Below are 27,561 nucleotides of genomic sequence, written 5' to 3' on the forward strand. Positions count from 1 at the left end.
CGGCTCCACCTCTTCTGTTTGTGTCTTATTGTGACGACCCGTTGACTCTGATTCGGCGCTGACACGTCTTCCTGTCCTGGATGAATGAGACGCACCTCTTTTTATCTGATTTTAGTGTTTCTTCCTCTTTTTATTAGTAAATAGTAAAAGATATTTCACCAGTGATACAATAGAAACATGAACAGACAGCAGTGAGCAGCATCAAACACCAGGGGGAGCTCCTCCGTCCCCACAGCAGCGTGATGGGAACAGTCCTCTCCTCACACAACATAAATATCAGACTGTCCAACATGTTTTGTACCTTCAGATGTGTTGTTGTGAATATCAGTCACCTTTTCATGTCACGTTCAGTTTTCCTCCACATATGAAGCAGGACGACTCTGATGTGCAGAACAGTTCTTGCTGTGATGTCAGAGGTGGCTCCGCCCGCAGAGCTCAGGATCGATCACACCGATTGATTATCGATCTGAGCTGCCGGCCAGTAGAGGCTCAGCCGAGTGTTACATAAGCAGCTGTTTGTGTCTGTCAGAGGGGAACAGCTGTAAGAGAGCAGCGCTGGAGTCGAGCAGGTAGGAGCTCTATACAAGTACTCTCACCACACTGTGCAGGTACTTGTACTGTACTGTAGTATTTGCATCCTGAGCTACTTTAAACACATTTTAAAGGCAAATATTTTGCAGATCTAAAACACAAAACTTTTGCCTTTAAAAATGAATCTGATGCATTTGTAAACATGAAATATAAGCTGGATATAGAAAATGACTTAACTCTTAGGTTTCATTTTAGTTTAGTTTAGTTTGTCTGTATTTCTGCTTCTACTTCAAATATTTATATATGTCCTTCAAAACACTTCAACAGAAATCAAGTTATGGTCATTTTAACTCATTAATGTAAACTCAGTCATCATCTCCTCCTGATGATATAAAGTCAGGCTCAGTCATCATCTCCTCCTGATGATATAAAGTCAGGCTCAGCCATCATCTCCTCCTGATGATATAAAGTCAGGCTCAGCCATCATCTCCTCCTGATGATATAAAGTCAGGCTCAGCCATCATCTCCTCCTGATGATATAAAGTCAGGCTCAGTCATCATCTCCTCCTGATGATATAAAGTCAGGCTCAGCCATCATCTCCTCCTGATGATATAAAGTCAGGCTCAGTCATCATCTCCTCCTGATGATATAAAGTCAGGCTCAGCCATCATCTCCTCCTGATGATATAAAGTCAGGCTCAGCCATCATCTCCTCCTGATGATATAAAGTCAGGCTCAGCCATCATCTCCTCCTGATGATATAAAGTCAGGCTCAGTCATCATCTCCTCCTGATGATATAAAGTCAGGCTCAGCCATCATCTCCTCCTGATGATATAAAGTCAGGCTCAGTCATCATCTCCTCCTGATGATATAAAGTCAGGCTCAGCCATCATCTCCTCCTGATGATATAAAGTCAGGCTCAGCCATCATCTCCTCCTGATGATATAAAGTCAGGCTCAGCCATCATCTCCTCCTGATGATATAAAGTCAGGCTCAGTCATCATCTCCTCCTGATGATATAAAGTCAGGCTCAGCCATCATCTCCTCCTGATGATATAAAGTCAGGCTCAGTCATCATCTCCTCCTGATGATATAAAGTCAGGCTCAGCCATCATCTCCTCCTGATGATATAAAGTCAGGCTCAGTCATCATCTCCTCCTGATGATATAAAGTCAGGCTCAGCCATCGTCTCCTCCTGATGATATAAAGTCAGGCTCAGCCATCGTCTCCTCCTGATGATATAAAGTCAGGTGAAGTCTCGTCGTCCACAGAACATTTCTGGAGCTTCACAGTAAAACAGAGTTGCAGCGTTCTGCTTGATTTAAAACGGAAGAACAACCAAAAAAACATCAGATGGATCTTCTGTGTAATCCGAGTGTCCAGAAGCCCCGAGATCTCAAACTGATTTTTAAAAAATGTTATTTTCGTCCGGAGTCATGTGCAGAGCCAGAGGAGAAAGCTGCAACTCTGTTTTACTGTGAAGCTCCAGAAATGTTTTGTGGACTACGAGACTAATGACTGAATTTTTATATTTGGGTGAACTTCTCCTTTAACACGAGTTAACGATGACTTTTTTCACTGCTTGTTTGAGTTTCAGTTTGGGATAATAAACCGATGTCTTTTTTTTGCCTCTCTGTGTTTTTACTGTGTATTTACAGTCTCTATTTGAATAAACTTTATTGACGTGTTGAGTGGAGGACGAGTTGAGCTGAAGGGGTTAAGACTCAGAGGAATGTGTGGAGGCAGGAGGAGGAGGGAGGAGGGAAAAGGTTTTTCACTTCAATCCTGCTTTACATATTTTCATTCACCTCCTCTGACGGTCTCCACCTTTACTCCTCCTCAGAGTTCCTCCTTCATCCCACCGCTCCATCCTCCTCTTCCTCAGGGCGACTCCATCAGCCGGGTCACCGCCGAGATGCCGGGGACTCTTCCCAGGTTTCCCACCATGCCTGCCGTGCTCAGCTCCCTGCCCAGAGGCATCAACCCTCCCAGTTTACCCAGAGGCATCACGATGCCCAGTCTGCCCACTTTGCCCAGTTTACCCAGCATGCCCCGAGGTATGAACATACCCAGCCTGCCCCGAGGTATGAACATACCCAGCCTGCCCCGAGGTATGAACATACCCAGCCTGCCCAGGGGGATGTCGCTGCCGAGGCCCGTCGACATGTCCACCGTGTCCCAGGCTCCTCGGAGGCTGCTGCAGGACTGCTGCTCTGTGCTGGACCATCAGACACCTGGAGGTACTTCAGATACTTCAGATACTTCAGATACTTCAGATACTTCAGTTACTTCAGATACTTCAGATACTACAGATACTTCAGATACTGCTGATACTACTGAAACTACTGAAACTTGTACGATCACGATTATAGTTATTGATAATTCGACTATAGTTTGGGGAAACGTCCTGTTTTCACAGTTTCACGATGATGTATTTTGTCCCCAAAACATTTCTCAGCTGGATTTTTTCTGCCTTTTGAAAAACATAAATAAAACAGTCCAAAAATAATAAACAAGAAGTTTATAAAGTGCAGTTTTAGTAGAAAAAGAAAGAGATATATTGAGATCATCTCTCATGCAGGTGTTCGGCCGTTGAGGGGATCACAGAACATTTTGGTGAACGTGAACTTATAAACAGTAAAAAAGTCTCTTTTGACATTAGTTAACATTTCACTGACATCGCTGATCTCAGGGTTCAGGACAATTGTAATTTTCCAAATTGTAGTTTAAAAAAATAAAAATCTTGTCGTGATACCTATTGAGCAAGAAAAACCGGCTCAACAGGTATCACACAAAGACAGAAGACCTTGAAGTCAACACAGTAGAAACATCTGCCTATGAAAGAAAACCACTGAATGTGATATTACAGCCAAAGTTTCCATTTGTACTTTATTACTTATTAATTTTTTACTTTATTATTTCTACATTACTGTTTTATTTTATTTCCTGTTTAAATGTATTTTCAGAATATTTGCATGTATATATATAAAAACTTCTCTGAAATCCACGGGACCTTCTTGTTAAGTATTTTACGTGCTGTAGATTTTTTCCCAAAAATGATTATTTTCTTGTTTTTCTGTTCTTTTCACTGGCTGTTATATTTGATTAAGTAGGTAGATATTTGTTCTGTGTTGACTTCAAGGTCTGTGTGATACCTATTGAGCCTGTTTTTCATTGGGTGATCTAAAATGCAACAAACTGAGCTGTTACAAGCTGTAACTTCCAAATTTCCTGAAGCCAAAAATCCATGAAATGAACCGGGAAAAGTTCTGAATTCTGGGTGAGTTGCCGTGGATTGACCCATACTTGACCTACATATATATATATGTATATATATATATATATATATACATATATATGTGTATATATATATATGTATATATATATGTATATATATACATATATATATATGTATATATATATGTATATATATAGATACTGACTGGTCAGAAAACCAGTCAGTATCTGGTGTGACCACCATTTGCCTCACACAGTGCAACACATCTCCTTCACACAGAGTTGATCAGGTTGTTGATTGTGGCCTGTGGAGTGTTGGTCCACTCCTCTTCAGTGGCTGTGTGAAGTTGCTGGATATTGGCAGGAACTGGAACACGCTGTCGTATACGTATCGTATACGTGTCGTATCCAGAGACAATAAAAGGCCACTCTGAAATGTTCAGTTTCATCACACAGCACACTGCCACAGATGTCACAGGTTTTGAGGGAGCGTGCAGTCGACATGCTGATGCAGGAATGTCCACCAGAGCTGTTTCCCGTGAATTGAATGTTCATTTCTCGACCATAAGCCGTCTCCAATAAAGCAAAACTGCACATTTCAGAGTGGCCTTTTATTGTGGCCAGCCTCAGGCACACCTGTGCAGTATTCATGCTGTCTAATCAGCATCTTGATATGCACCTGTGAGGTGGGTGGATTGTCTCGGCAGAGGAGAAGTGCTCACTAACACAGATTCAGACAGATTTGTGAACAATATTTGAGGGAAATGGATCTTTTGTGTAAATAGAAAATGTTTTAGATCTTTGAGTTCAGCTCATGAAAAATGGGAGCAAAAACAAAAGTGTGTTTATATTTTTGTTCAGTGTATATATATATATATTAAACAGCAAACATGGTAAAGTACTGTATGTCGATTAAATGATCATTTGGATCATTGGTGCAACTCGTTGTTGTTTCCATTAATGGTTTGAACTATAAAAAGTCAAAAGATAATGAAAAAGAAGACTCTAGAGTCGAACGTGAAGACTTCAAATGATTTATTTCATTTTCAAAACCACAACATTTTCAGTTTAAGATCACAGAAGACAAAGAAAACCAGCAAGTATTCAGTTTTGGGAGGCTTTATTGATTATCATAATAGCTGCTTAATCATTTCTGTCTATAATCGATCGATCAGCTTCTTGTTTCAGTTCTAATTTGGACAATACAAAGTTATTGGATCCATACTCATGAAGCGAACAACGTAACATGTACAGCAGAAATGCAGGTAATGCTAACAGGCTAACGTGACCTCCACAACTTTAACCCTTAATCCAGCAGCTGTTCACTGAAGTATTTGTACTTCTGTGTCCTCCTGTTCGCAGTAAACACGGAGTAGTTTTACTGCGGCGAGGACGACTGAGGCTGCTTCACTTCTGCAGGTTTCTGATATGTTTTTTTTTTTCTGTTTCGGCTGGAATGATAAATAAATCCAGAGCAGATTATAGAGCGCTGAGCTGCTGCACATGGCCCAGATCACGCGCACACACACACACACACACACACACACACACACACACACACACACACACACACACACACAATCTTTCAGCTGCTGAGAATATTTATTATAATTTGTATTAAATCAGTTTTAACGACAACAAACAGGTCGTTAACATGAAACCTCAGATTGTAACATCGTCCTCTGAATGTGGAGGTACGAGGTTCTTAACTGACGGTGAATGAAAGGAGGTGGGTTTAATGTGTGTGTGTGTGGAGAGGATTAACTATAAACGTGTGTGTGTGTGTGTGTGTGTGTGTGTGTGTGTGTGTGTGTGTGTGTGAGTGATGGGAGTGACAGCGTGGATGTGAGCTGACGGAGTCGTCTTCATGTACGGTGAGAAATTTAAACATTTATTGAACATTTTCTTCAGTTATCTGCAGGTTGTGTTGCTGCGTTTGCAGCTGCTCGATGCTAAAGGTGACAAAAAGTAAAGAGCTTTAAAATTAAACATATAAACAGAGTTATTATAAAATGTCTCCGACATTGTGTACAACTATATTTATTTGCAAAACATCTTAAAGTCTTTCATTTTACTTATTACGATGCTTTGCTATTTTTAATGGAATGAATAAAGGAAAATCTCATTAATTGTAACATATTCATATATTTTAATGTGTTTTATGCTTTAGGTTGAAGGTTTTCCACATTAGCTGCCCATTTATTTATATCTTATAATTGCCTTCATGTTTTAATAGATAGAAATACATGTAGTGAGTAACAAAAGTCAAAACTTACGAGATATTAAGTGAAAATTATGACATTTAAGTGTTTTTCGGTATTAGCGCCACCTGCTGGACTGGAGACGACAATTTAAAACTGAACCACCTGTTTTGGTTTGAGTTTATCTGAACAGGTTAAATCACAAATATAAGTCACAAAAAGATGTATTTTTTTAATCTGCTGAATGAATCGTGAGAGACGACAGAAATGATAAGAAAAGTAAAGACTTTGTTCTGGCTTGTTATGTTATACAAGTTAAAAGTACTTTTACTTAACAAAACCAATTTTGAACACATAATCTGTAACTCAAAACAAAACAAAACAAAAGACATTTGCAGATCCAGAACAAACACCTGGAGTCTCATCAGATTCTGTTCTGATCCGGAGACGTTGACCGACGGGAGGAGAGCTCCGAGATGACTCAAAATGTATCTCCAGATTGTGAGATATTAAGTCACAAGCCAAACTTTTTACTTGCTAAATAAAAAATTGTGAGATTTTAATTGAGTCAAAATTATGAGATAAGTTTAAAAAAACACTCTTCGTTTGTTATTAATTTGATTTGTTTTTGGCAGAATTTTACTTCCGTAGCTGAACTAAAATAAAGAGAACATCTTGCTCACTCTTTACCGTCTTACTTAATATATATATAATAATAATTAATCACAAGTATTTATTACTGACTTATAAACACGTTGTGTTTGAGAGAATTTTTCCACAGTCTTGGACTCAGGTATCAGCCCGGTGCCTTGCTGCAGGTCACATGTGGGGGGATTGAACCTGCGTCGCTGCAGAGTCGACTCTTTAAGCTCACTAACTAAAAACAACAATATAAACACATTACGTAACAACAAGCCACCGCTGGATTAACGCTTAAGACGTAGTATTACTGCTGCTGCACTGTAGTGTCTGTGTGTGTGGTGTGTGTGTGTGTGTGTGTGTGTGTGTGTGTGTGTGTGTGTGTGATGAGTTGGCAGTTGACCATTGGTCGATCTCTTGTCTCCTCTAATCTCACACACTGAACATGGAGAGAGATGAAAAATTGAAGTAAAATCTGGAGAAGAGACGGTTAAACGCTGACAGACTCTCTGCCGCCCCCACGAGTGTCAAATACTCATTACAGGCTTTTATTTTGAAGGTCTCCTGATTTTTAACTATATTTTCTCATTTGCCGTAAATGTTCACCTTTTAATCTTTTAATTTCCAGGTCTGTGTGGCTGCTGCTGGGCGTTACGTCCTCGCTACAAGCGGCTGGTTGATAATATTTTCCCAGAAGACCCGGAGGTACACACACACACACACACACACACACACACACACACAAACAAATAAGATGGGTACGTAGATAAATCTTGGAATTTACAGTAAAAAAATCAGGAATAAAATTACAACAGAAATATCAGTTTATGTCACGTTTTATAAATTAATAAATGCCTTTAAAGATTTATTTTTAATATTATTTCTGATGCATTTAATTGTATAGTTATTTCTGGAGTTGAGCATGAAAGTTTATTTGTTGACCTCGATGTGTTTGAAAGAGCTTAAAATGTCAGTAAGTCGACCTTGAGTTGAAACTAGGGAAGTAAAATTAAACCAGATGTTAAAATGCTTAAATACCCAGAAAATTGTACAGAGGTTGGTTGGTGTGTGTGTGTGTATGTGTGTGTGTGTGTGTGTGTGTGTGTGTGTGTGTGTAGGACGGGCTGGTGAAAGCCAACATGGAGAAGCTGACGTTCTTCGCTCTGTCGGCTCCGGAGAAACTGGACCGCATCGCCGCGTACCTGTCGGAGCGACTGACCAGAGAGCTGAACCGCCACCGCTACGGGTCAGTACACACAACGTCACGACAATGACAACACACACATGGTAACACGGGTGTGACGTGAGTGTGTTTGTTCTGCAGGTATGTGTGTATAGCGATGGAGGCGATGGAGCAGCTGCTGCTGGCGTGTCACTGTCAGAGCATCAACCTGCTGGTGGAGAGTTTCCTCAGTACGCTGCGTCTGCTGCTGGAGGCCGACAAACCACACCTCCACATCCTCGCCACCAGCTCGGTTCGTCCTGCAACTGCAATGTGTCAATGTACAATAGTCCTTTAAATGTAGCTCCGGTCAGCAGTCGACATGACATTCACCTCCACAGGTCACTGCACTGGTGACAAGCAGCAGAGTCAATTTTCACAGTAAACTACTGTAATCGGGCTTTTGCAATGCATGATGGGTGATTATCTGGAGTATTAGTGTGAGCTGCTGTGAATTTGAATTTGAGCAGCAAACTGAAGCGATAAAGATGGCAAATACTGTAATTATGGCACAGCAGCGTACAGTAACAAAGTACACATGCTAACAACAGGCTAACAACAAGTCTACAAGTGGTCCAACAAGGTACACATGCTAGCATGCTAACAGGCTAACATGCGCACAACAGGCTAGCACGGTACATTGCTGTAATAATACTATACATGTAGTGTACTTTAAATTTGTATATTCACAATAACTTAACAATAACAAAATCTTATTACAGTTTCATATCGTAATTTTACATCAAAATCATGTCTTTTCAAAATAAACTTGTGTCTGGGTTACTGTAGAAACAGAATATATTAATCTGATTTTCATTTATGTTACTGTAAAATAAATGCAGTATACTGCTGTGAATTTACTGCAGTTATTAGCCAGTGGTTTCATTATTTTTTTACAGTGTGCTGCAGTCAGGTTGATAAACAGAAGTGAAGAAAACTCCCAAAAGTTACAAAGTAATCTGTGGGCTCTCCTCCCGTCGGTAAACGAGGGAACAGAATCTGATATGAGTGCAGTTAAATGTGTGTTTTTGTGAATGGAGTCTGGTGTCTTTGTGGAGAGAGAGAGATATCAGCTGTTTCCAGTTAAACAAAAATAATGGTACAAAGGTCCTTTAATCCTGTCAGAATAATGATCTGAGTGATGAGTTTGTACTTAATCATGTAAATGATAGAGATTATATTTGTGTCATACAGTTATCATGTTCTCTTCAATCCTTGATGTTTGCTACGAGGTCTTCATGACACAGGGATCATCAGCAGGTCGATACAGGCTGGAGACATTATCTGTTGGTAGTTAAATATCAGTCAGCGTTGTTCAGTACTAAAATGTCGTAATGTTTTCTTTTTTTGCTCAGTTTGTGAAGTTTGCGAACATCGAAGAGGACACGCCGTCGTACCATCGCAGCTACGACTTCTTCGTGTCTCGCTTCAGTGAGATGTGTCACTCTGAACACGAAGACCCCGACGTCCAGAACAAGTCAGTCTGCTTTTTACTAACGTTATCTCAGCTTTGATTCCAGATGTTCTGAATTTGGTTGCGACAGGATTGGTCAAGATGTGTGTGTGTGTGTGTGTGTGTGTGTGTGTGTGTTCAGGATCCGTGTGTCGGGGATCCGTGGTCTTCAGGGTGTAGTCAGGAAGACGGTGGACGACGAGCTGCAGGTGAACATCTGGGAGCCTCGTCACATGGAGCAGATTGTCCCCGCTCTGCTGGTCAACCTGCAGCAGCACACACACGCCGACAGGTACACACACACACACACACACACACACACACACACACACACACACACACACTAAACACATTTAACATCTGCTAAAACATGTATCTGTAATAATCAGGACTCGACTAAACAAAAATAAAGGAGTGCAGTAATCGTGACTAAAGTTGTACACCTGACACCAGATGAGCTCGATGTGGTTGAAAGGGACCAAAATGTTTAAAGTTCAGTCAATAAATAAAATGCAACATGATGTGGTTTTATTAAATACTCAAGAATTTGTACAGAGTTTGGTTGGAGGCTAAACTACAATTTCTCAGGTGAGTGGATTCACATGTCTGTTGGTATTTAAACTGTGTGTGTGTGTGTGTGTGTGTGTGTGTGTGTGTGTGTGTGTGTGTGTGTGTGTGTGCAGTGAGTCTCCAGCAGAGCAGACTGAGGTGTGTTTCAGGGAGCTGCTGGGCCGAGCTGCTTATGGACACATTAACAACGCCATCAGACCTGTGCTGATGTAAGATACACACCTCGTGTACAGTAGCAGTAGCAGTAGTACTTGTAGTATATCAGTTGTACCCTGTGTGTGTTTCAGGCACCTGGACAGTCACAGTCTTTGGGAAGGACGAAGCTTTGCTGTTCAGTGTTTCCAGATCATCATGTACTCTATCCAGGTTAGTAAGAACACTGTTAGTACCTACACTACACTACAGTACACTACAGTACACTACAGTACACCACAGTACACTACAGTACACTACAGTACACAGTACCAACAAGTGTATTTTGTAAATTATTTAATTGAATTAACTTTTTGTATGTTAACTTCCAGTGACAAACATTAAGCTGTATATAATTTCACAGTACATTAATATGTCTCGTGTGTAACTTCATATGATTCATCTGAGCTGAAACATAAATTCACTTTGTACCAAAACCTCATGGAATTAACTTTCATTAAATGTATTTAACCGTATTAACTGAACTCTCTTTGCCTCAGTCGCAGCATTCACACCTGGTGATCCAGCAGCTGTTGGGTCACCTGGACGCTAACAGCAGGAGTCCAGCTTCAGTCCGAGCCGGGATTGTGGAAGTCCTGTCTGAAGCTGCTGTTATAGAAGCCACTGGATCTGTAGGTCAGTCAGAGTAAACGCTGTATGTTACGTATAATCCCACCACCAGTGCTTGTCTTTATATGGTACTAAATACCCTCTGTGTGTACTGTAGGTCCCACAGTACTTGAAGTGTTCAACACGTTACTGCGACAGCTGAGGCAGAGTGTCGACTACCAGCTGACTGGTTACTATGACAACGCCGGGAAACACAAAACCACCTCAAGTGAAGAGAAAACGCTGCAGGACGCCGTCATCAAAACCATCGGTCAGGCTCAGGGGGTTTTATTACCCTGTTGTCTTTGAATAGTTTTTAAGTCGTCACCTCGTCTGAACCCGTGTTTTCTATCCAGGATCTTTTGCCAACACACTTCCCATCTACCAGAGGTCAGAGGTCATGCTGTTCATCATGGGGAAGATCCCTGTTCCTGGTATCTACCCCGCCCTGGGGTCGCCCAACGCCGGGTACCACTCACACCAGTTCAACTCCCCCCTGTCACAACTTTACATCTTTTAAATATTAAATTACCACAGATACTTGTGTTTTATGACCTTACATGTGTGTGTCTGTCTCAGGTTTGAGGGCAGCAGAATGATCCAGGTGATGCTGTTGAAGTCTCTCCTCCAGGTGAATTCAGTTCAGTGTAGTTTTCAGTGTGCTGCTTCAGCTTACCTTTAATTCAAAGGAGCACAGTGTGAACTCTCCATAGTTTTCCAAAAGTTTTCCATTTGGTTTATTCTCCCTCCAGAACTACCTTCCTACCAAACTGTCTTCCTGCTGAGCTACCTACCTGCCTATCCAACTACCAACCTTTGTACTGAACTACTGCTACCTACTGATATTATCTACCGAACAAACAAAATTATCTAACTTCTTAACTGCTGAACTACCAAACTAGATCCTGGACTAGCTACCAAACTATCTACCGACTTATCGAACTGCTTCCTACCAATATACCTACTGATGTACCAAATTACTTAACTAGTTATTGACTGTGCTACCAAACTACTCACTGAAATACCAAACTTGCTAACAAACAACCCACCAAACTACTACTTGTGTCATCTCTGTCTCCTGCTCCTCCGTCAGGTATCAGAGCGTTATGAAAGCAGTAACCTGTTGACGGCGCTGCCCTCGTCCTTCTTGGAGCCTCTGCTGTCCTTCACTCTGATGGAGGATCCAGAGATCCGTCTTCTCGTTCTCTCCATCCTCACCTCGCTCATCGACAGATGCCACAACGCCGCCAGACTCACCGCTGTCAGGTCACAACTCAACAGAAACAACACACACCCAGACCTTTTAGCTTTTTACTGAGGTGAACTGGCACCACCCTATGGCAGACAGGTGTCACTGCACACAGAGCTTGATGTCTTTGGGTCATTTTAAACTCATATTTCCCTTCAAATGATGATGAATTATTTCCAGCAGGGAAATCTTCTTCTTTTAATTATAAATATATGTATTTTTATGAGTAACTGATGGTCACAGACTGTTTCTGCCTGTCCACAGTGTGATGTTTGACGTCTCTGTGTTGGAACTGAAGGAGGACAGATGCTCGCGACAGGACAACTTGTTCATCAGGAAGGTGAGAAAAACATTTACCACATTTCTCTAAAGGAGAACAAAAACTAACACAGATTTACAGATTGATTGTCGTTTCACAGAGGTTTGATCTGATTATTTCTGTGAAGAATGAGACAACCATTATTGAGTCAATGTCCTGTGTGTGCAGCATGCTCAGCGTCTCTACAGACACGTCTACCTGACCTGTAAGGAGGAAAGCAGTGGGCGGGGCCACTACCAGGCCCTCATCATCCTGTTGGCTGTACTCAGTGTGGAACTGGCCAATGAGGAGGTGGTGGTGGACCTGATCCGACTAGTCCTCGCTCTGCAGGTACAGAGAGCATCTATCGTAATAATATTAAGAACTCAAATGGTACTCAGTAGAGTGTATACCTCCGCAAAGACACAAAAGTCTCTAAAGTTAGTCATGCCTAATCCAATATCAAATACAACATATTTAAATCTGCTAGATCTGAATTTGTATTTGGATCCACATTAAACTGGATTCACTCAGAGATACCAGCCACCTAAATACAACTGATTCTTTTCATCAGGATCTGTGAATAGTGTTAAAGAAAGTCAGTAAAATCCCTGGTTCTGTCACTTTATCTGGACCCACACCAAAAGTTAATGAGGTCTATTTTGGGCCGACCAACCAACTATCCAACAAAGCAACCAATAAACCAACCAACTGAGCCAAAAATCAAACCGACATGGCTGAAAACATAACCTCCTTGGCAGATTTAGCAAAAAAACAGTAATAATAATAATAATAATCTTTGATTAATTCTTCTTTCTCTCTTTTCATTCGCTGGTCAGGAGCTGGCATTGTCCAGTCATGAGTGTCTGTCGGTATTTAACCGCTGTGGCGTTCACGCTGTCTGCGCCGCCTTCATCAACCTGTTGTCCCAGCTGGGTCCGCCTCCACCGCTCCACCAACACGTCACACAGGTGAGGAGACAGTGTGTGTGTGTGAGAGTAATGACGGTGTGTATATGCACAAGATCATATATAGTCAATGTGTTTTGTGTTTGTGTGCAGATCATAGAGAGTCGACAGAAGGACGCTCCACACCTGCTGCCTGAGGACATTTTTTGTGACAAACCCAGGTAGAGAGACACAGAGAGACACAGAGAGACAGTGAAGAGAGAGAGTTAATGTGACATTAGATGTCTTCTCTGCTCTGGACAGAATATTTTAAAATAATCGATTAAACTATGAGTTCTCTCTTACACAAAGTTCACAAGTTTGCTGATGATACTGTGTTTTATCTTTCAGAAAAAAATAGAATCGTACCGAGATTATTAATCAGAACTTTGACAAACATATTTAAAGACTGAATGTGTGTGTGTGTGTGTGTGTGTGTGTGTGTGTGTGTGTGTGTGTGTGTGTGTGTGTGTGTGTGTCAGACTACCAGAAGGTGAGCTGCAGATAGATGAATCCTGTCTGTTCGCCCAATTAAAGATCTGCGAGGCTTTGACAGGAAGCAGCTACAGTGCACACAGCGAACGCTTCAACACGCCATACACACCTCAGCTAACAGGTATACACGCACACACACACACACAAACACACACTTCCTGTCCTGAGAGTGTATCCAGAGTGTTACTGTGTGTTTCAGATGAGGATCGTCTGTCTAAGAGGAAGAGTATTGGAGACGTCATCTCTCTGCAGATAGACATGGACCCACAGTACTGTCCTGATGCACAGCAGGTACCTGTCTATCTGTCTTACCAGTCTGTCCTTTTGTCTGTCTGTCTGTCTGATGTGTCTCTCTGTCTCCTATAGAAGCCTCAGACAGAACAGATCACCTTTGAGACACTGAAGAACGCCATCGGTAAGCGGTCCAATTCCAAATGAATAAATTCAAATGATTTAATGCAGTTTTGTTTTGATTATTTGAATATATATTTACACCCTTCTCCAAGTTCAGCCTATCGAGTAACTCTTACTGTTTATATTCTGTTATTTGTTCACATGAATTGTTATTTTTTTCTTCGTCTCAAGGGGCTAATAAAGATAAAATGTAAATTGATTCATTTAAAACAAACAAGAAGTTTATAAAGATACTTTTAAACAAAAACAAGCAAAATTGAGACCAATAAGACAAAAACAGATTCAGTATTACAGGCATGAGGAAAAGAAACAATCAAGTATAACACAAACTTCATCAAACTAAACAACGGGGTCTGTGTGTACATCAGGGATGCTTGGTGTCAGGATGCTGTGGTGGTTTGCAGACACTGTTCACCCCTTGTGGAGTTTATGATCATCAAGTGCCGGCCTTTCTATCTACCAAGGGAGTTTTCTGCCATCCTGCTGGTCGCAGTCTACATCCCTCCCAGCTGTAACAACAATGATAGAGACAAGGCACTGAGTGAACTGTACAGCTCCATCAGTGAACAGCAGACTGCCCATCCAGAGGGACTTCTCATCGTGGCTGGAGATTTCAATCATGCAAATCTCAAAACAGTGTTTCCTAATGTGTACCAACACATTGACTTTGCAACAAGGGGAAACAACACACTGGACCAGGTTTACACAACATTGAGAGGAGCATACAAGGCCTCACCCCTCCCCCATCTCGGCGCTTCGGACCACATCACTGTTATGCTAATGCCAGCATACAGGCCTAAGGTCAAAGTCACCAGACCGGTTCAGAAGCAGGTACGGGTGTGGCCAGAGGGTGCCTCCTCAGCACTCCAGGACTGCTTTGACACCACAGACTGGGACATGTTCAAGCAGGCAGCCACCTACAACCACCACATCAACATACAGGAGTACTCAGACACTGTTACTGCCTACATCAGCAAATGCATTGATGATGTCACGGACACCAAGACCATCACAGTACGGGCCAATCAGAAACCATGGCTGACGGGGGAAGTCCATCGGTTACTGAAAGCCCGGAACGCTGCTTTCAGAGCAGGTGATGAGGCTGGTCTGAGATCAGCAAGAGCCAACCTGTCCCGTGGCATCAGACTTGCAAAGAGGCAGTACAGCAACAGGATAACCCACCACTTCACCGACAGCAGAGACACAAGGAGCCTGTGGCAGGGGTTACAGACCATCACGGACTACAAACCTCGACCACAGACCTGTGACAACAACATCACTCTGCTGAACGATCTGAACCACTTCTTTGGACGGTTTGAAGCCGACAACACCACACCTGCACAGAAGACAACACCCCCTCCAGATGACCAGGTGCTGTCCCTGACTCCAGCCAGCGTGAGGAGATCCCTCTCCAGGATCAACGCTCGCAAAGCTGCAGGACCGGACAACATTCCTGGTCGTGTGCTGAAGGACTGTGCAGAGGAGCTCACAGATGTCCTCACAGACATCTTCAACACCTCCCTGAGCCAAGCTGTTGTCCCCACCTGCTTCAAGAACACCACCATCATCCCGGTCCCAAAGAAGACCTCCCCATCGTGCTTCAACGACTACCGCCCCGTGGCACTGACCCCCATCATCATGAAGTGCTTCGAGCGGTTAGTCATGCAGCACATCAAATCCATCCTACCTCCCTCCCTGGACCCGTACCAGTTTGCATATCGGGCCAACCGGTCCACTGATGATGCAATCTCCACCGCCCTCCACTCAGCTCTCACCCACCTGGACTCTAAGGACTCATATGTGAGGATGTTGTTCTTGGATTTCAGTTCAGCTTTTAACACAATCATCCCCCAGCAGCTGATACAGAAACTGGACTGTTTAGGACTAAACACCTCACTCCGTAACTGGTTGCTGGACTTCCTGACAGGAAGACCACAGGCAGTCCGGGTCGGCAGCAGCGCATCCAGCACCATCGTGCTGAACACAGGGGCTCCCCAAGGATGCGTGCTCAGCCCCTTACTGTTCACCCTGCTGACCCATGACTGCACACCAACACACAACACCAACCTCTTCGTCAAGTTTGCGGATGACACGACTGTGGTGGGGCTCATCAACAACAACAATGAGTCAAACTACAGGGATGAGGTGAGCCAACTCGCCAAGTGGTGCAGAGACAACAATCTCTCTCTGAACGTGGAGAAGACAAAGGAGATTGTTGTCGACTTCCGGAGAGCCTCCACCCAGCACCCTCCACTGACTATCAATGGAGCTGCTGTGGAGAGAGTGAGCAGCACCAGGTTCCTGGGGGTGCACCTCTCTGAGGACCTCTCCTGGAGCAGGAACACCGCATCACTGGCCAGGAAAGCTCAGCAGCGCCTCTACTTCCTCCGCAGACTGAGAAGAGCCAGAGCACCAGTCCACATCATGACAACCTTCTACCGTGGAACCACCGAGAGCATCCTGACCAGCTGCATCACTGTGTGGTACGGCAGCTGCACTGCATCCTGCAAGAAGACCCTGCAGCGCATAGTAAGAGCAGCTGAGAGGATCATCGGTGCCTCCCTCCCCTCCCTCCAGGACACTTACAGCACACGTCTGGCCCGCAAAGCACTCAGCACTGCGGGCGACCCCACCCACCCCAACCACCAACTCTTCAGTCTCCTGCCTTCCGGGAGGAGGATGAGGAGCCTCCGAGCGAGAACCAGCAGACTGAGAGACAGTTTCATTCATCAGGCCATCAGGATGCTGAACTCCCTCCCAGCGCTGCCCCCCCTTCCTTCTCCTTCTCCGCCCGCTGCCCCCACTAACTATGGACATTGTTGACCCCCCCCCCCCCCCCCCCCCATGGCACCAGCCACTTTTACAACTCAAAAACACTTTAAAATCTATTTGCACTGTGTAAGAATGTTTACAATTTCATTGTCATAGACCAGTTTACACCATTTTATACTGTCATATTTATATCAAACTGCCATATTTATATCTATATTTATATCCAATCCCAATACTGACATACCTATTCCACACTATTTATATCTCCGGACTTTATATTCCCGAATGTCTCTTAGCTGTACATATTTTATTTTTATTTTTATTTTTAGATCTATATTTCTATTTTATTTTATATTCTTTATATCCTTATATTTCTTATTTCTGTCTGGACAGAGGGAAACACAATTTCAATTCTCTGTATGTCTTGTACATATTGCAGTTTTGACAATAAAGTCGACTTTTGAACTTTTGAACAATGAGCTAAACGATGTTTAATCTGATTCAAAAAAGTGACGGCAATTTTATTTTAACAAAAGAATGTTACCTTTTATTTTGAAAATGCGTCCTGCAGAAGACAGAGGGGGTGTGGAGGAAGAGGAGAGGAGGAAGAGGATGCAGCTGGTGGAGAAGTTTCAGACGGCTCCATTCGAGGAGATCGCCGCTTGCTGTGGAGCCAGAGTGAGTCCACGTCTGATCCTGACCTCCAATTCTTTGTTGTAATTAACCCAGTTTTTTGAATGAATGATGTTATTTCTGTTGCGTGCATTACGAGAAACAAAAATTATTTCACACCGTTTCTCACAATCAATAAATGTCAAAGGATCGAGGCTGAAGCTTCCAGAAAATAGCGAAGGAATAGCGTAGCGTAGCTTTTTACTGGCAAAAACTCCTTTGATTACTCTCTGTATTACCAGTATAACTAATACTGTGGCCACCATCCTCTGACCGCTTGATTGACACCTTATGAGGAGCTGATATGCCCTCGATGGAGCCTACAACAGCCAATGAGACAATTCATCGACTAATTGATTACACGACTAATCACATCATGTGCGTCTTGTAACACTTTGACAGTTTCCTGATAATCTCTCTCTCCAGACGTCTCTTCTTCAGACGAAACTGGACCAGGTCTTCGATTTGATCATACGTCCTCCTCCGTCTCCGTCTGGACACTCGCCGCCGCGCTCGACGCCGCTCTACGAGATGAAGTTTCCCGACCTGTGTGTCTATTAGACCCACAGAGACGTTAAAGCTTTCCTCACTTCATGTCATGAATTCCCATTAATGAAGACAGATTATATTTTTCTGACTTAGAGGAGAAATTGATTGACCGATTTATCATGTTGTCCTTCTGTGTTTCTGTTTAAATGTCTGTGAGAAATTATTGATCCTTCAGTTTCAGATCTGATGTGAATCTGAACACAAGTCCTGTAGATTTGGACTGCACTAATAAAACAATTAACTTATGCTCATGATTTATTGTTTTGTTTCGTTCATTCATGAGTTTTGATCGTCCACCTGACTTATTTTGGGGTCTGCAGACTGTTCATGAAACGGGATGTCATGAACTGTATTTCTGTGCAGCAACATGTGGATCATGCGCATTATTTCCACTGCATGATACGCTCGACTAAACTTACTTGGAACCGTTCTTTTTTGTTTTTTCACTGTCAAAAGTTGTTGATGTTGGTTGGTTGGTTGAATTGTTGGTTGGTTGGTTGGTTGGATTGTTGATTGGCTGGTTTGTCAGCCAGGTTACTCAAAATCTACTGAACAGATTTCCACTAAACTTGGATGGAGGATCATGAAGGTCATGTACTGTGTTTCCACTGCATGATATGTTTGACTCGACCCACTTGATACCGTTCGTATTTCATGTTTAATTGTCAGAAGTTGTTACTAGTACTGTTTGAGGTTCCAAGTGAGCTGAGCCAATACCAGCATTGCCAGATGGGAAATGTTAAACTATCGTACAAAGGCTAAGATTATCTTTTTTTATTTTTTTTGTGGAACCTTGTGAAAATAATTGTACTTTACAGTACACGTGATTAAACACATTTTTGACATGCATCCAAATCTACCAACTATTTACCTATTTTTTGTGATACAAGGAAGAAAATGATTGTTTTTGTATACAAGAATACAAAACAAAAGATATTTTTTGGCCTATATTGTTTACAATCTAAAATAGTTTAAATCTCGACTTGAAGTCTTCCATCATTGTCACTATGAGCTCATGTTATTGAAGACGGTGAATATCAGCTGAGACCTAATTGTGGAAGTCGACTCGATGATTTAATGAGAAAATGTTGTGTAACTGGAAAATACACAAAGAGATGAACAAAAAAACCTAATTTTCTTTTGCTTGCAAATAACTCTTTATGCTTTCATATCATTTACAGTTATTTACATAAATCAATAAATATCAAAACATCTTTCTCACTCTCGTCATCTCTCTCAGTCACTCAGAATCATGATTTCAAAGCTTTTTATTGGTCTGCTAACAAGCTTCCCTGGCCAATGAGAACGTCTCCTCCCTCTCCATCTTCCTCCTCTCACTTCTGCTGCTGTCCGTCTTTGTTGATGACGTTCTTGAAGAGCGTGAGCAGCGGTCTCTGGCTGCGTTCGTCCCAGCTCTTCATGAAGCCGCCGTAGCGTTTGCTGGCAGGCGGGCCACTCCAGCGGAAGTGCTTCATCTTGTACAAACCATCTTTCTTCTCCTGGACGTCTCCTAGAAGCTGCTGCTGCTCCTCCTCCGCCTCCTCCATCACCTCCTGCGCCTTCTCCTCCTCCTCCTGCGCTGCTGCTGCTGCTGCCAGCAGCTCACTGGCGAGCTCACGCCTCCGTATCTCTCCAGGGAAGACCTCGGCGGACTCCTCCTCCACGCCGTTGGAGGTGTAGACTTTGACCGGGCGGCGTTTTCGGCCAACTGGCTTCCCCCAGCGGAAGTGCTCCATGGAGTAGGAGCGTTTGGCCTGAGGAGAGGAGGACGAGGAAGGGAGGGTGAAGGAGGAGGGGTCTGATGGAGGCGGAGGTTGGAGGTGGGCGATGCCTGGGATGACGGGGGTCTCCGCGGTGAGGTCGGAGTGACAAAGCTGGATACACTCCTGCAGAGGATGATGAGGCGTAAAGGAGACTCAGTGACAGAAATATGAATGTGGTTGTAAAACACAACATAAAGCCACGCAAAGACTTCTGAGAACCTCGTGCACTAAATGTTTGGATGTTTGAGTGTTGATCGTCGCTTTCGTCAAAGTTTAAAAGACGCACGTTACAGTTGAAAGCTTCGTAAATAACAAGCAAGTGGACTTTGAGTGAGGACTGTCAAGAATTTAATTTCATGCTTATTTGTACATTGAATTGACTGTTTTCAGTCATTTTACACTAAAAACTCTGCAATTTCCTAAATATTTTTTTGGGGGGGCATTAGGGGCCCAACAGCAGTTTTTTGCCCCGGGGCCCCTTAACATGTTAACACGGCAGTGCTGTCAGTGAATTATGGTTTACATTTGTTATTATTTCAGAGCATCACATGCAAGTTCATTCAAAAGTGATGATGCTACCTGACAGGAAAAAGGGACAAAACATTTTCTGCAGCTTCCAAAGATACAACATGATGAATATAAATATAAATATAAATATAAATATAAATATGAGCAGCGTCGAACTTCAAGAAGGAAAATAAAGCAGCTTAAAACACCAAAGAAGAAAAATGATAATAAATGTTACCATCACGCTGCTCTCAGAGTTGAGCTCCTGACAGCTCGGATGCTCCCAGCACTGACTGGCAGCTCCTTTGGCCACGCCCACAACCACCACAGCCACCAATAGCCACGCAGGACACATTCTCCTGCCGGCCAATCGGAGACAAGGACACAAAAGACATGACAGGCATGAAGACATCATTTATTATTAAATGACAAATACAATAAAATAAACGTGATTCATTTACATTAATATACTAAATGTAAATATGATAATTTAATAAAAATATTCCATGTTTGATTTTTGTTGATTTATCTTTTAAATTAAACATTTTCTTTTTATGATTTTTTTAAAATCATCTTTAATTTTATTTCATAGTTTTTATATTATTTATGTCACACGAATCATTTTACATTCAATACTCTGTATTAACAAATACAATATACATAACCATATAAATAATAATATAAAAAATATTTTTTATAAAAGTCATGTTATAAGTTAAGTTAAATGTACTTTTTTCTTTAATGTTTTATTTGGTTTTTTTTGTTGTTGTTTTTTACCAAAAGTTAAAATATAACTACAATTTTAAAAAAAATAATATGGAAAATAGATTTATTTTACTTACAATGTCGTTTATACTTTTTGTATATTAATATTATTACCAACCACTACATTGTATTCATTATTACTTAAAACTATAATACATTTTTGCACATGTATTTAAGCAAACTTTTAAAATGTTTTATATATTTATATTATAAATATTGTGACATTTATAATGTATTTAGTTTTTGAATTTCAGTTCACGAATGTCTTTAATTTCATATAGTAACTTTTTCTTTTGACTTCTTTTTAAAATTAATTTAATGTGATCATAAATGTGCATTGTTGTGACTTTATCATATCTTTTAAAATTAATTTCTGATTTTCGTCGTGTTATTTACATAGTAAAGAATATTTTATAACTCAAATACCTGTTTGGATCTGGATTAAATTAATACATCGATAATAATAATAATAATAATAATAATAATAATAATAATAATAATAATAATAATGATAATGCAGATTCTCACCACTCCGTCCGCTCTTCTTCTTTCTCTTATTGCTGGTGTTTTCCTGTCGTTCGGCCGTTGGATGGAGATTTGTGTCGTTTCTCTCCTCTTCTGTCGGCCCGAAGGTTCGGACGACTTTTATAGTCTGTCAGCCAAGGACACACACACACACACACACACACACACACACACACACACACACACACACACACACACACCACCAACATTCATTCATGCTTGTCAATACACACTGCTGCATGAAAATGGACAATCAATTAAATATCATCCCCCTCCTCCTCACACACACACACACACACACACACACACACACACACACACAAACATCCATTCATGCACTTTCACATTGTACTTGTTGCTCCTGTTTTTTTAAGCAGCAGCACAAAGATTTATGATTTAAAATACATTTTACATAAAAAAGAAACAACTTTATTGTGTAATGTCTGTTTTCAGCTTTTTGTGTGACGACAGATTTTTACAAATAATCACCAACCAAAAGCGGCACAGCGTCGTCCTCCAGCTGCAGCGAAAACTAGAAACAAGAATATTGAAAATAAGCATCAGAGCCTGAAGATGAGACGTTTCCTCTGGATGAAAGCGACACGTCGAACACACACCGTGTAAATGTGCGTTCACCACCTCAGTGCTGCTGCTGTGTTAAATGTCAGCCGGCAGATTTGGCAGATTAACACTGAAGTGACATGTCGTCATCGCAGAGAAGACAGGATTCACCTGCAGGTCAGAGTGTACAGGGACACACACCTGCTGCAGCATCGGCCTTTGTCTGAGCACTCAGCGTCTCTAATGATGAGTCCACAGAGGGTTTATCTCATTTAACGGATCGCTGAGCAGAGGGGACCAAGATTACGTCCACCTGGAACCTGTGTAAGGGTCCACTTATAGGTTCTGTTTGTCCACCGAAGAGTTATCTTAAAGCTGTGTGTCCACTAGTCTACACTATGTCCACTAGTCTACACTATGTCCACGAGTCTAGGAGGCTCATTTTTAAGGCTCTGTGTCCACTGGGAGGCTCTATGTCCACTGGGAGGCTCTATGTCCACTGGGAGGCTGTGTGTAAATCTTTTCTGTAAAGTACTTCTACAACTTCAGACTTAGTTCTGTTATTATTTTCAACATATTGTCCAATCACAACACGTCTGTATCTGTAAATACACTAAAACAACTGATTAGCCTGAAACACTGACGTCATGTTTTTCACTTACACACTGACACTTAAAAAAACTGCATTCACTTAATTTTAGCAGATATTGAATTTATTCGTCTCAACATGACAACAATTTGCATTAAATGATATTAAATGTTCAACTTAAGAAGAATCAGATAAACATGTTAGAGATTAGCAAACATTAGTTTATTATAGTAAGTGAGTTCCCTTCAGCTGACGTCTACACTCCAGTCCTGCTTTCACATTATTTGAACGACTGCTGTGGGTGAACCGATCAGCTGAATCGTTTCTGTTGGAGACATTTCCACAGTGAGCCGAACACTTCAGGTCATGTCGTAGTAAAGTCATTTCTCTGAAGAGCTACTTTTTTGTCTAATGGAACAAATTGAGCAGGCAGGTAAATATAAAGCCATTAGACTGCTCTCACAGCCTTGAGCCTCCATTCAAGCCATTTCACAAACAAACACACACACACACACACACACACACACACACACGTTCAGGAGGAAAGAGGTAATGGCATGATGAAGCAAAAGTCAGACGAGCAGGACTCAAGGTAAAGACACATCAGACGTGGAAGCACTTTATTCACCAGCTGCAGTCATTAAATTCACTCTGTTGTTCTGTGAATGTTTCGTCAGCTGCTCTGATGTTCCTCTTTTGTTCTGCTCACATTTTATTAATACGTAGGAACCATTTATTTAGAAAAATGACAAGATTACTGACAGATAACGGCTGATGGAGGAAAAAAACCTACATTTTATTTATGTATGTAGAGACAATAATGATCAATGGAAACTAAACCTCAGTAAGATTTCACAAAAGGCTACCAGATTTGTTTCAACTGGATTTTGAATTATCGCAGAAAATAAACTCAAGGTTCTGATCCTTCCAGGTTCTGTTCACCAGATAATCTCCACAGATGAACTCCACTCTGTGATGTTTGATGCATATTAAATGCGTAGCAGTAAAAAGCTAATGCTCGGCTACAAACAGACGACATCACGGTCACATGACTTAAACGTCTCCACCACTGAGCGTCTTACTGCACAATTACTATCCAGGTTTTCTATAAACTGATCGATGTAAAGTTGTAAAGTCAGAGTGAGAACAGTGTGTAACTAAAGTGGCCTGTGAAGACGGACTAGTGAGCAGATGAGTCTCCGTGTTCGCTGTGAGGACGTTTAATGTCCCCGACAACCTCTGTAGTCTCATTCAGACACTTGTTAGCAACCGCTAACTGTTTTTAACACATGAAGAGCTTCATAATTAAACTGTGGACATTTAATGATGAATAAAACATGTAAATGTGTTCAGCCTGTAACACACCTTATTTCACACATTTAACTGAAAACACATTCAACACACTCAGACGTTGACACGTGGGAACAGGAAGTGCTAAATGATCTCTGGGTTTTTGGATACAGAACTTTGTCGGTATCACACAAAGAAAAACTGTCAAAATATCTACCTATGAAATAAAACCACTGAACGTGACATTACATCCTGTGAAGAATCAAAAACAATTAAGCAGAAACCCAAAGAATCACTAATAATGGTGACATTTTCTATCTTTGTGTGATACTTGAGCCTGTGATGGGAAGCATTTAAAAAAAATTCATAACTGAGAAAGTATTTGGTTTCCTCCAAGTGCCCGTGAATTTAATACATGTTTTCTTTAGCTAAAGAAAAATCCATTATGTTCTGTAATAAGAGAAAGTTTCCTCTTCAAAACACTTTCATTAAAATCTAAGCTGCTCGTGATGGTTCGATTCATAACCCCCTGCTGCCATCTCTCTGAAACCACGGGAGGGGACACGGCCCCCTCCCTCTCCCACCACAGCAGGACCGAGGCTCCAGGTTCTGGTGACGGGCAGGATTCGAACCTGTGTGAACACCTCTGGTGTTGACAGCCATGAACACCACCCACCACGCCACCACGTCCCCTTCACACTAACGTCTCTTTTCTGAGCGCTTTTAGGTTTTCACTTCTGAGTGTTGGACTTCAAAATTCACTGAGTCCACCTGAGCTGCTGGATCAGACAGGTGGACACCAGCCTTGAAGATTCAGTCAAGGTTTGAACTCACAACCTTTGATCTTCAAAGCAACACTTTACCTTCCTGAGCTAATGAGTTGGAGATACTTCCCTGTTTATTAGAGGATTTCACTCTTTGTGTGGACATCAGGTTTAATAATCAGCTGAACTACCCAGGGATTGAACCCACAACCTCCAGACTTCACAGCATCACTTCAGCATCCTGAGCTAATGAATCAGTCTTAAATGAAATCACTTTCTTTGAGCATTTCACTTCTTTTGAGGACAAAATAATTGTGTGAAAAGCTCGAAGATCTGAACTCAGAACTTTAACAGTGGAAGCCACGTCATCAGATACTGGTTCTGACTCCAGGCTCGAACCCACCACCTCAGAACTTCACAGAACTTCTTCGGCTCGCTGAGCCGTCGAGTCGGCAGCTCGTCGGTTCCATGTGGACTATTTGGTCTCCGGTTTTTCGGTCCGTCACCTGCTGTTGGACTTTAAAACTGGTCTGTAACAAGTGGAGCCACCGGGTCAGATGTGGTGTATTAATATAGAATATTAATATTATTGTTATTATTTATTAAATAGCATAAATAGTGGTTCACATGAAGTCGCAAATTGTTTGAAGTTGTCATGGTGATACGATATGAGTCCTGTTCAGCACCATGGTAACGCTTCAGTGTGTCGATCAGCTGTATGAGGAGTTGCCGGTGTTTCTGTTATTGAGATGTTGTGAGATGGAAATAAACAACGAAACTAAAGATCAACAATACGACTCGGAGTCATCATCGGAACCCACACCCCGGTACACAACAATGGCGACGAGGAAGTTTATTTTTTGGTAATTATTTTTACCTTAAAATACGACGGTGACCAACCGAGTTGGGCAGTTGATTAACGGTTAACGGTTAACGGTTAACGTTAGCAAACGGACAGAAACCAGCCAGAAAACGTTAACGGCAACTAACGGGAGCTGTCATGGCTATGTTTAGCACGGAGTCAGGCTTATGCTTCGATGAAGCTATCGAGAGCTTCGAGGCATATGAGGAGCGTTTTTATCAGTTTGTGGAGGCCAACGATATAGAAGATGACCGAAAGAGAGCGGTTTTTCTGGCAGTCGTTGGTCCGAAGACGTTCGCTCTCCTGAAGGACCTGCTAACACCACAGAAGCCGGGTGAGGCTACGCTGGAGGAGCTAACGAAAGCTCTACGGGGCTTTTATCAGCCGAAGAGAAATGTACTTAGTGAAAGGTACGTTTTCAGATGCAGAACACAGTTGGCAGGAGAGTCGCTAGCCGAATATATTGCGTCTCTCAAAGGACTGGCCAAGACATGCGAGTTTGGGGCTACGCTAAACGAGCAGCTGCGGGACCAACTTGTTTACGGTGTTGCCAACAAGGACTTGAGAGGAAAACTTTTAAGTGCCGCGTATGGTAACGCGCTAGAGTGGCCAAAAGTGCTGGACATTGTTGACAACTTCGAGTGCACAACCCGAAGTATGCTGAAATTCCAGCAACCACAGATGAGGACCGACCAAGTGACAAGACAGCGACAGGGACCACCCAAGGCAAAGCAACAGCAGAGCCAGAGGACATCGGACTACCAGAGCGCCAGCGGGGGAGAGAGCAAGCCCTGCTACCGCTGCTTGGGGACCGGACACACGCCACAGACGTGCCGCTACAAGGATTTCCAGTGCCGGGGCTGCCAGCGATCGGGACACCTAGAGAGGGCCTGTCGTCAGAGACCACCGCCAGCGGGGGGAACACCAGCCTACGGGGGAAAACAACGCTTTGAAACAGCGCGACACAGTAGCCAAGCAACGAGAGGCACGCGCTACATTGCATCGACCATCAACACACAGCCGCAGCAGTCTACAGCGACAGGAGAGGAAGACGACACAGAGCTGCTGCAGTTGACAGCTGCGAGCAGCCAGCAACAACCACTGTCAGGGGAACAGAGAAGCTCTGAAAAAGACTTTGGACTGTTTTCTATATCTAGGGATGACAGTGAGTATGTAAAACCGTATAATGTATTGGTCAGAGTAAACGGTGAAAAGGTTAAAATGGAAATAGACAGCGGGGCAGCTATGTCTATTATGTCAGAGAAAATGTACAAAAAACGGTTCAGCGGGTTTAGACTACGTCCATCTGAAGTAGTGCTAAAAGACTATTCAGGAAAAGTCATAGCAGTGATAGGTGAAATGGATGTAACAGTGAAATGTGAGGATCAAGTGCTGAAGTCAGTGTTACTTGTGTCAGAAGGGAATGGTCCTACTCTTATGGGAAGAAACTGGATCAAATATCTTTCACTGGATTGGTCACAAGTAAACCATGTAGCATGCCCAGTAGAGCAGCTTTGTGAAAAGTACTCTGAAGTGTTCAGTGACAAGTTGGGTCTGGTAAAGGGGGTCCAAGCAACTGTTCGTGTATCAGAAAAAGCTGTACCAAAGTTCTGTAAGGCTAGACCAGTACCTTATGCACTCAGAGATGCAGTAGACAAGCACCTGGTAGAGCTGGAAGAACAGGGGGTCATCATACCTATAGAGTACAGTGAGTGGGCTAGTCCTATAGTGTGTCTGCCCAAGAAAACAGGAAAAGTCAGGATATGTGGTGATTACAAGGTGGGTCTCAATGAGTGGGTTGAAGTGGATCAGTATCCATTACCTAAGACACAGGATCTCTTTGCTACACTAGCAGGCGGGAAGCAGTTTACAAAACTAGATCTT

The 27,561-nt window shown here is 42.3% G+C and overlaps 2 protein-coding genes across 3 annotated transcripts; one reads left to right on the plus strand and one right to left on the minus strand.

The window, feature by feature from the left end:
• Nucleotides 1–7,733: 7,733 nt before the first annotated feature.
• Nucleotides 7,734–18,305, plus strand: LOC140992287 (protein EFR3 homolog B-like). 2 transcript variants are annotated; one of them, XM_073462591.1, is made up of 20 exons: nt 7,734–7,855; nt 7,934–8,084; nt 9,187–9,308; nt 9,427–9,576; nt 9,968–10,063; nt 10,142–10,220; nt 10,547–10,682; nt 10,774–10,926; nt 11,012–11,123; nt 11,235–11,295; nt 11,758–11,921; nt 12,169–12,244; nt 12,392–12,553; nt 13,042–13,173; nt 13,264–13,331; nt 13,632–13,765; nt 13,844–13,935; nt 14,011–14,059; nt 17,402–17,508; nt 17,929–18,305. In XM_073462591.1, the coding sequence occupies exons 1-20, from the start codon at nt 7,749–7,751 to the stop codon at nt 18,061–18,063; spliced, it is 2,286 nt and encodes a 761-aa protein (XP_073318692.1). In that variant the 5' UTR covers nt 7,734–7,748; the 3' UTR covers nt 18,064–18,305. The 2 variants fall into 2 exon arrangements, with proteins under 2 accessions (XP_073318692.1, XP_073318691.1); XM_073462590.1 differs by having other exon boundaries at nt 7,749–7,855; nt 11,235–11,286; nt 11,749–11,921.
• Nucleotides 18,306–19,385: 1,080 nt separating this feature from the next.
• LOC140992153 (pro-opiomelanocortin-like) lies at nt 19,386–21,688 on the minus strand. The gene is made up of 3 exons (XM_073462420.1): nt 21,615–21,688; nt 20,560–20,680; nt 19,386–19,937 (listed from the first exon to the last, which is right to left on the minus strand). The coding sequence occupies exons 2-3, from the start codon at nt 20,674–20,676 to the stop codon at nt 19,386–19,388; spliced, it is 669 nt and encodes a 222-aa protein (XP_073318521.1). The 5' UTR covers nt 20,677–20,680; nt 21,615–21,688.
• Nucleotides 21,689–27,561: the final 5,873 nt, after the last annotated feature.

Source organism: Pagrus major, chromosome 24, assembly GCF_040436345.1.
Source record: "Pagrus major chromosome 24, Pma_NU_1.0".
NCBI classification, from domain to species: domain Eukaryota; kingdom Metazoa; phylum Chordata; class Actinopteri; order Spariformes; family Sparidae; genus Pagrus; species Pagrus major.

Bases quoted from the DNA above. Each gene is read 5' to 3' on its own strand.
- LOC140992153 (XM_073462420.1), bottom strand. From the start codon at position 20,676: ATGTGTCCTGCGTGGCTATTGGTGGCTGTGGTGGTTGTGGGCGTGGCC. The intron at 19,938-20,559 runs GTAACATTTATT...CATCCTCTGCAG, and splicing joins ACTCTGAGAGCAGCGTGATG to GAGTGTATCCAGCTTTGTCA.
- LOC140992287 (XM_073462591.1), top strand. From the start codon at position 7,749: ATGGAGAAGCTGACGTTCTTCGCTCTGTCGGCTCCGGAGAAACTGGAC. The intron at 9,577-9,967 runs GTACACACACAC...GTGTGTGTGCAG, and splicing joins CAGCACACACACGCCGACAG to TGAGTCTCCAGCAGAGCAGA. The intron at 10,927-11,011 runs GTCAGGCTCAGG...TTTTCTATCCAG, and splicing joins CGCCGTCATCAAAACCATCG to GATCTTTTGCCAACACACTT.